Below are 9,622 nucleotides of genomic sequence, written 5' to 3'. Positions count from 1 at the left end.
AACTATAGCTATGCATTTATTTATTTTATTTATTTACATTATTATAGTTTTTATTTATCATTTTATATTCATTATGATTTTTTTCGCATCCGACCTAGATATGGACCAAAAGGTCTCCTGTCGGCATGCTCCGCCCTTGTAATCCTTTGTGTGTGTTTGCGTTTGAGTGTTTTGGGTTTTCCTCGAGAGTGGTACAGGATATACCTTTAAACGTGAGGAATACGTTCGTGCATTTAAAAAGTATTACCTGTGTGTGTGTGTGTGTGTGTGTGTGTGTGTGTGTGTGTGTGTGTGTGTGTGTGTGTGTGTGTGTGTGTGTGTGTTTTAGTGTGTTAGTGTGTTAGTGTGTGTGTTAGTGTGTGTATTAGTGTGTTAGTGTGTTTGTGTGTGTGTTAGTGTGTTAGTGTGTGTGTTAGTGTGTGTGTCAGTGTGTTAGTTCTCGTCTGTAAAAGTTGTCTACCCGTGGTTAATATTTCCCCCCCATGTTCTTCAGTTTCCGCTCTTTTTCTCCCCCATAAGCCCTTCGTAGGGCCCAGGCGATTGTCCGATCTTCGGAAGCCTGTGAGTAAAGGGGTCAACCCTTTGGTTCCTTCGTCCGAAGCGAAACGACCCCGGAGACGGTCACCCGATCTTCCGTGGTTCCCCTGGAGTCTAGTTTGCCACGGTCTTCTGGACCCCCCATTATTTTTTTATTTATATATTTTTATTTATTTATTTGTGTGTGTGCGTGCGTGCGTGTGTGTGTGTGTGTGTGTGTGTGTGTGTGTGTACGTGTGTGTGTGTGTACGTGTGTGTATGTGTACGTGTACGTGTACGTGTGTGTTTACCTAGTTGTATTAATACGGGAAAGGGAGCTATGCTCGTAGTGACCGTCTTTGTATCTCTCAGCATCTAGTTTGTGTGTGCGTGTATGTGTGTGTGCGTGTATGTGTGTGTGCGTGTATGTGTGTGCGTGTATGTGTGTGTGCGTGTGTGTGTGTGTGTGCATGTATGTGTGTGTGTGCGTGTATATGTGTGTGCGTGTATATGTGTGTGCGTGTATATGTGTGTGTGTGTGTGTGTGTGTGTGTGCGTGTATGTGTGTGTGTGCGTGTATGTGTGCGTGTGTGTGTGCGTGTATGTGTGTGTGCGTGTATGTGTGTGTGCGTGCGTGTATGTGTATGTACGTGTATGTGTGTGCGTGTATGTGTGTGCGTGTATGTGTGCGTGCATGTGTGTTTGTGTTTGTGTGTGCGTGTATGTGTGTGTGCGTGTATGTGTGTGCGTGTATGTGTGTGTGCGTGTATGTGTGTGCACGTGTATGTGTGTGCGCGTGTATGTGTGTGTGCGTGTGTGTGTGTGTGCGCGTGTGTGTGTGCGTGTATGTGCGTGTGGGTGTGTGTGCGTGTGTGTGCGTGCCCGTGTGTGTGTGTGTGTGTGTGTGTGTGCGTGCGTGTGCGTGTGTGTGTGTGTGTGTGTGTAAGTGTGTGTGAGTGTGTTAGTGTTAGTGTGTGTGTGTGTGTGTGTGTGTGTGTGTGTGTGTGTGTGTGTGTGTGTGTGTGTGTGTGTGTGTGTGTGTGTGTGTGTGTGTGTGTGTCTGTGTGTGTGTGTATGTGTGGACTTAACCCTTTAAGACCTGCGGGTGTGGGCTGTAAAACGCTGAGGAAGCTCTGTAGGCGGTTAAGGAGAGGAGCTTGTGGTTACGGTGGCGGTTGTGTTGGTGATGAGGTGGTGGGGGGTTAGGGGGGGTTGGGGCTGTGGTCAATGTGGTGGTGGTGGTCTTGGTGGCGACCTTCTTGGTCCTGATGTTTGGTGGTCATATGTGTGGCGAGGAAAGTGGTGGGAAAGGTTTTCTAAGGTGTTTTTTTTTGGGGGGGGGGGACAGAGAAAGCTTACCTTGCCTGCTTTCCACCTTGCTGAGATTTTCTTCAAAATGATTAAAAATTTGATTTACGATTTCCAGCTTTTGTTGAAATTTCTAGTTTTTCATTGTTTCATCTTCATTCTTTTGGTTCCACATCACCAAGAAAGTCGATACCATGACTGATAGGATTTGAATTATAATTGAATCTTTTCAATGTGGGAATTGTTTGTAGGGGTTCGCTGTGATTATTTGGAATGTAATCTTAAGATTCAATTAAATGTACAACACAATGTAAACAGTTGGCATTTTAAATAATTGAGTAGAATGTTATCATGGAAAGTAGGTTAGAATAGCTGATACATACAGATGAAAAGTCAAGTTGATTTTTCCTAGGTTTTAGGTAGATCCTCTCTTTGGAGGTGATGTTTAGAGAAGACATTTAACAAACCTGCGTGAATTAATACTTGAAGATAAAGAGCTTCTAAAAATATTTAAATTCTTTGGCATTTACCTTTGTAATGAAATTCAGAAAGACTGAACTGTAAAGGGGATATAGTTTTAAGCCTAAAGACCCTTTTGAGATGAATAGATTCGTCGGACCAAAAGTTTTAGTGGACATTGAGCTAAAACGTAATTTATATTACCATACTTCAGCCTCCCACATTGATAGTGGTGAAACATATATACGAGAGACTGTGAGCGTCCGCTGCTGACGTTTCGACTCTATAGTTATCTGCAGTGTTACACAAACTCCCAATCTTTCACCTACCGCATGCCTATGCTATTCTAACCCAGCCATATATCAACGTGGATCTCCCATAGTATGGTAATGTGAAGACGGAAGAAAGTGGGGTTGAAGTGATCATACTCTGATGTAGTATAAAGGTTCCATGTGTAAGAAACCTTTACCATCTTTAGCAGCGTTTCTCAACCTTTTTACCCTTGCGTAACCTTTAAAATGAATTGCATGTCTCAAGGAACCCCTGCGCAAAAAAAAAACAAAAAAAAAACACCATATCTTTCTCATTTTATTTTCATCGTAATAATAGGTTAGATAGGATGATGTCTATATTACATTATTACAATAACCAAGAATATGTCGTGTGTGTTTAATTATATTACATATATGAAATTAAATAGAATATCAAAAGTGCATTAGCTTATCTCACTTGTTCTCGCGGAACCCTCAGAGACCTTTTGCGGAACCTTAGGGTTCCGGGGAACCCTGGTTGAGAAACTGCTCTAGACTAGAGAGTTGGCGAAGGTCACTGTGCCTGCAGATCAAGGGCCCAAGTGCCAATCCATGTTGGATATTGTAGATTTCAGGTTGTATGTATTGAAGATGTCGTCCTGCATGTTGTGCGTTGTATGTTTTGTGCTGCAAATATTGCGTTCTGCATGGATATAAGAACATAATGTAAGAGACAGCAAGAGACCATAAGGCCTGCACGCGGCAGTTCCTTGTCCATTACCACGTACCATCCCCATCCATAATCATCTCTTGAAACAACCAATGGTTTCAATGTTCACTCTATTGGGAAACCAATCCTTGTCCATTTCCTTCTTATACCTAAGTTTGTCAGTTTGTGCATTAGAAAGTGCATTTTCAATGCTACGTTTTGCATAAATCGTGTTGTAGATTGCGAAATACATTTTGCGTGAAACACTATGCATGCTTGATGTCCTGCGTACATTGAGTTTAGCACTGTTGCGTATTGCATGTTGTAGGTGTCAGGTTGCATGTTTTATGGTACATGTTTCAGGTTGCGTGTTGTGCATTCTATGGTGAGTGTTTGTTGCACATTGCGTTTTACTTGAGCGTCGCATGTTGTATGCACATTGTTTTAACAATTGCATATTGTACATTGCGTGTTATGCGTAATGTATTGCTTGTTTGTAAACTACAAGTGTTAGGTTACGTGCTGCTTGTTTCGTATTGCAGTTGCATGTTAGATTTTACGTTTTACTAATTGCGCATTGCATGATGCGTGTTGGATGTATGCTGTATAGTGTGTGCAGCATTTTGCATATTGCATACTGCATGCTGGGAGTTGCTTGCTGAATTATGCTTATTACGAATTGCATTCTGCACGTATGATGCGTGTTGGATGTTGTATGCTGTATAGTGTGTGCAACATTTTGTACACTGCATACTGTGAGTTGCTTGTTGAATGATGCTTATTTCGTTATGCGTGTTGCATATTACGTATTGCATTCTGCACGTTGTATGATGCGTGTTCTACTTTGCATGTTTGTGGTTGAATGTGGGTTGAAGTTTACTGAGGGTTGAAGTTTACATATTTCATGCTGGCTAGTATGGGTTACAGGTTTCCTCTCATAGGTTGTATGTTGCAGGTTGTATGTTGCAGGTATGTTGCATAGTGTTAAAGGTTTGTTTCATGTTAAGTGTTGCATATTGGATGTTGTTCGTTTTGTTTTATGAAGAACATTGGGGTCGAATATCCCAGGCTGTTACATGTTGCATATTGCATTGTGGATCGTTTTACATATTCCCGGTTCCTTGTAGGTTGCATGCAGCGTTTACGTGTTGTGTGGCATGTTAAGTATTGCTCGTTGAATGTATTGCGTCAACTATGTTGTACATTGCACGCTTGTGTTGCATGTTTAGTGTTAAATGTTGTATGTCAAGTACTACATCTTGCATGCTTCATGTTCGTTGCATGTTGTATGTGGGGGCGTTGACTTTCGCGTACTATGCATATGGACTGAACGTCTCCCGATTCATATTTTGCATCTCTTGCATATTGCATTAGCTTACTGCATTATGTTCCTTTAACAAATGCATCTTGGGCGTTGCCTATTTGGTATGTTTTGTAGCTTTTACTTGCTACATACTACATTTTGCATACATGAAACATGTTTTGTACTTCAGCTTGTGTTTTAACGTTGAATTGTTTCAAGTATCATCTATTATATTACATTTTCTATGTTGATGTTACATATTGAATATTATTTAATTATGCGTGTTGCCCCTTGCATGACGCATATGCGTTGTACATTACATGCTGTGTTCCATATTACAATACGGAACAGGCATTTAATGATCATTATCAATGTACTCTCACAGTCTAACCCAGGCTCATGAAGTACAAGCTTGAGGCTGAAACCAACGCACCACAGTGCATGAAATGGGTGGTATAATAAAAGGCATGGTTATCACCTAATTTTTACACCTCTTTATTTGCATCTATAAAATGATCGTTAACAAAAATCCTTTCCTTTGTACATGGCGCTTGCTTAGACAAACTCCTACTCTCGTATATTTCCCTGGCTGGTATGGAAATACAAAAAAACAATAATAAACACAAAGGTAAATCGTAATGATCAATAATATATTTTTTTTGTTATATTGAGACTATCAAGGTTATGTGTTGTATTGTTTTTTTTTTTTTTTTAGTTTTTTGTTTTTTGCTGACTTGGTTAATGACATATATGATTTAATTCTATGACGATGATGCGATGAACCGCAAATTTGCGATCTGAATGTGTATGTGTGTTGTGATTTTTTTTATTATAGTTACCCCCCTTACCAACACCACCTCTACCGTTACGAATCTCTTGCTTCACATCTCTATACAGTCTACATACTCAAGGTTCTACTATAAATAAAAAACAAACAAAACAATTTACATTTAAGATAAATAAATTTGACACAGGATGTCAACGGAAGTTTAAACACCGAATCGGTCCGATTTGACCATCAATTCACCTTCCTTTCTACTATAGTTCTACGGTTTCCGCAAAAGGACTAGAGAAAGTAGTAATCTTCAAGAAAAATAATAATGACAATAATAATAATAATAATAACAAGAATGTTTAGCCGGAAGTCTCTCTCGGCTTCCACAACTATCGGGAAATGCAAATAACCATTATTTGAACAAGCATTCATGGATCCAAAAAGCTTCCAGGAGGAATACCTCGGACCTTGACACGCCAACACATGAAGTATTCACCAGAAAAAGGATACGAACACAAGAAGCAGAGGACCATGGGAGAGATACGAGAGGCCAAGACACACTTCATGAAGTCTGACCTCTGAAACAAAGAGAACACAGTCCCTGCCTCAGCTAGCTTGGGAGCAAGTCTGGTTAAACATTTGGGTACATGATAAAAAGCCCCTTTTTAGTCTAGGTAAACGTATCTTAAGGGAAATGTGCAAATCTCCAAATTATTGAGCTAGTTAATGCCCACAGGCAAGCAGGGACTCCTGACGAAATAACAGATTATAACCAAGGCTTTCAGAGCTTACTTCCCTAATATCCCAGCAATCTCGAGACCCATCTCTGTTCACTAACACCAAGCCAGGCTACACCAGGTGTAGGTCTTCAACTAGAGCAACACTACTCTCCCCTTTTCACGCCAAAGATGTGCCAATTCTCTCGTTGGAGAGCCTTCATCATCATCATCACCGTAAAAACGCCGCGACGTTCCTAAGACCATACACTAGAATATATTTACTCCTGAGTTAAAACACCTAGGCAGGTCGCGTCGTTTGGAGGCGGAGCGAACTGTGTTATTGGTTGCTGTTGTCGACTTCGATGATGTTACGGCCACTGCTCTGGTTACACACAACAACACGAATGACTTGAGATACTTGGCGAGGCGCCTGGACCACTCGAGGCTTCTACAGGGCTGCAACACGGAGCACGAAGGAGTAATTACTGAGACAAACTGTCAGGCGGGTATCGTCGCAGGGCGGCCCTCCCGTCATGGCCCTGAAGGGCCAACAGGAGGCCACAAACCAACACACCTCGCAGTAATGCTGCGCCATAAAAGGGGATGGGATATGGTAGCTAACACTCACTGGAAGCTGGAGGAGGAAGGAGGAGGAGGAAGGAGGAGGAGGAAGGAGGAGGAAGGAGGAGGAAGGAGGAGGGTCTAGGGGGAAGGGAAGAAGGGACGAGGACCCTCTAATGATAATATAACGCCGCGGCAGGGGAACGGCGACGCCTCCTGGAGGAGGTAGGGGGCCGCCGTGCCTGTCGGCGGCCTTCACCGGGCACGTATCGTTGCACAGTCGCGCTAGTGGGCGAGGGGCAGAGGGTAGCGGGGGGTCGGAACGTCGTCGCCTTCAGCAGAACAGGAGGAAGAGTTGAGGAGGGAGGGAAAGAGGGAGAGGGTACATGAGGTGGAGGGCGGACGTCCCGGTCCTCCCGAAGAGTGCCTGCGGTCCAGCAGGCTAGGAACTGTGGAGCCCCTCGCCGCCAGGCTCGAGGAGGAGTCACAATAGCCGTACGGCTCTGTCCTGGAAGGTCGACTACGAAGGGTTGGCGACGGAGCGAGGCGATGGGTCGCGCCCCCAACCCTGGGTCCTCTGTCCCTTCTCCCGCCTTCCGCTCGGTAAACACATCGTTTTATAAAATTACACACGTGACAATTTTGCTTCGCTTCAGAGGCGATCTTCTTACTCTAGGAGCCAACCTGCGAGCTGCTGTTGCTGCTGCTGGGTGTACACTATCACCTGGAATCGTACCTTCCGAATTTTGGAATTTTTGGGGTGGTGGTGGGGGGGATTTGTTCTCGTTACAAAGTTGAGAAGCTTCCGGTTCTCTGCTAATGAAAAGAAACTTCCGGTCCTCTGATGAAGAGAGAATTTTCGGATCTTGGCCAAAGAAAAGGAGATTCTGGTCTTCTTGCGAAGAAAAAGAACTTCCTGTTCTCCGCCGAAGAAAAGTAGATTCTGGTCTTCCTGCGAAGAAAAAGAACTTCCGGTTCTCTGCTGAAGAAAAGAAGCTTCTGGTTCTTCGCAGAAGAAATGGAGATTCGGACTCTTCGCCGAAGGAAAAGAGTTTCTGGTTCTTCGCAGAAAAGGAGATACCAATTCTTCGCCGAAGAAAGAGCTTCCGGTCCTTCAACGGAGAAGTGAAGGTCCAGGTCATCGCCGAAGAAAAGCGGGTCTCCAGGTCATCGCCGAAGAAAAGCGGGTCTCCAGGTCATCGCCGAAGAAAAGCGAGTCTCCAGTTCATCGTCGAAGAAGAGGAACCTACAGTCCTCTGCCATCTCACGAGGGTCACTCCCTACTATGGAAGACAGCCGAAGGGAGGGAAGTCACGTGATCCCGGGAAAAGGCCTTCCTCATGGGGTCAAATGGTGGTGGTGGTGGGTGGGGCCGGGGGTAGGGGTTAAAGGGGGGGGGGAGAGGGGAGGGGAGAGGGTTGGTTGATGCTGCTGACGTCGAAGAGGAACCGGCCCAACAGGGAGTAAGTGCTTTCCCCACAAGTCACCACGTACACATATTCCACAAAGTAATGAAACAAGGGAGAAGAGGAGGACAGGAAGAAGGGAAGGAAAGGAATTTTTTATTATTATTATTTACACGTACTGTCTTTTCACAGGGGATGATGACATATTTCAAGCCCTTACACGTCTAGAACTATGTTTTTTTTAATCCATTGAAAATAGTCCTTGGCTACACACACTCACGACGAACACCTAAAGTCACTACCGAATCCCGCGCGGAGGACTATACACCGCGCGTCTTGATATGGTCCCGACGCGCTCCGAACGCGTCCTTCATCGACCACAGTCCCGTTGAGGTATCTTAACAAATAGGATTTCATTTTTACGTAGAGGAACTTTCATTTCCGTTAGGCATGGTTTACTAAGTAGCTAGTACTTGTAGAACATTTAAGTGTTGATAAAATAAGCCACATAAAAGGAATCCATGGTAAATCAGTTACAGAAATCCATCTGTCATCTACTCACTACTTCACAGAAAAAGTCCGTCTAGGGTCCCGTTTCCATCCAGTACTATTATATTGCCGATGGAGTCGCGCGTCCTCTGGACACCCTTGGCCCGGACCCGGAGGGCAAAGCGGGGCCTCCTGGAGGAGTCTGCCGCCCTTGGCTTGACTGTCCGTCCGTTTGGTGGGTACAAGGCGAAACCTTGAGACCTCGCGGCCAAGAGGGAGGCTGATTGCCCAAGGGCTCCCACGTCCATCACTTTTGATATGCTCGAGCCTCTCGCTTTGAGCTGTGGCATCTTTTCTTTTTCCGGCAGCTTTATAGACCAGCTACGGGGTTAGCGGCAGCCATGCTGCCTACCAGCAGCCGTGGACACAATTTCACGACAACACGGCACACGACGACAACGACGGCGACGACGAAGACGGCGACGTCGCAACGATCTTGCTTATGCAGTGATGCGCGGCTGACCTTGACGAGGGGCGAGGCGGTGCCCTGGTCTCGCACAGAGTATCACACAGCGTGCCCCTCTCATCCTCGAGACCACGTCCGAGGACGACGAGACTCAGACACCGGGGCGGGCGGCTTGGCAGTCCTTCATTGCACGAGGGGGTAGAGGGAACAGAGCAGGGGACGCAGGAGGAAGAGGAGGAGAAGAAAGGGAAGGAAGTGAGGAAGAAGAGGAAGAGTCCAGAACGCCCTTACTGCTCCAGCCGCTGCAGCAGCAGCTTCTCTTGCTGCTCCTAGTGATCAGCCTCTCTCTCTCTCTCACGTTTTGTCCTCCCTCCTCCGAACTACTCCGATTTTATGGAGCCTGTCTCGGGAGGAGACCCGGGCTGGTAGTGGTGGGTGACGAGGGAGATGGGCGAGGTGGAAATGGGACAGCTCGGTGAGAGGGGAGCCCCGAGGCTGGTGAGGGACATCGCCGAGGATATGGGCGGGGGTCCGCTTGTGCTGAGGTTGAGACCGCCCGGGAACATGGTTCCTCCACTCGTACTGAGGCTCAGAGGAGGACTGATCATTCCTCCAGTCGGTGGGTTGATGCGCTTCTCCTTCTGACGCCTACCAAAGAAG

General features: G+C 45.5%; 1 protein-coding gene across 7 annotated transcripts in view; it reads right to left on the bottom strand.

The window, feature by feature from the left end:
• Window positions 1-5,240: 5,240 nt before the first annotated feature.
• Window positions 5,241-9,622, bottom strand: part of LOC143032325 (uncharacterized) — a 325,478-nt gene continuing 321,096 nt past the window's right edge. For all 7 annotated transcript variants that reach the window (XM_076196869.1, XM_076196871.1, XM_076196865.1 and 4 more), the window contains one exon: window positions 5,241-9,610. In XM_076196869.1, coding sequence (XP_076052984.1) covers window positions 9,343-9,610 — 268 coding nt within the window. In that variant the 3' untranslated portion in view covers window positions 5,241-9,342. The remainder of the gene's footprint in view (window positions 9,611-9,622) is intronic.

Source organism: Oratosquilla oratoria, chromosome 13, assembly GCF_046742065.1.
Source record: "Oratosquilla oratoria isolate Oo_2021 chromosome 13, ASM4674206v1, whole genome shotgun sequence".
NCBI lineage: Eukaryota > Metazoa > Arthropoda > Malacostraca > Stomatopoda > Squillidae > Oratosquilla > Oratosquilla oratoria.
Note: the sequence above shows the minus strand (reverse complement) of the source record. Positions and strands in the feature narration are given on the sequence as shown.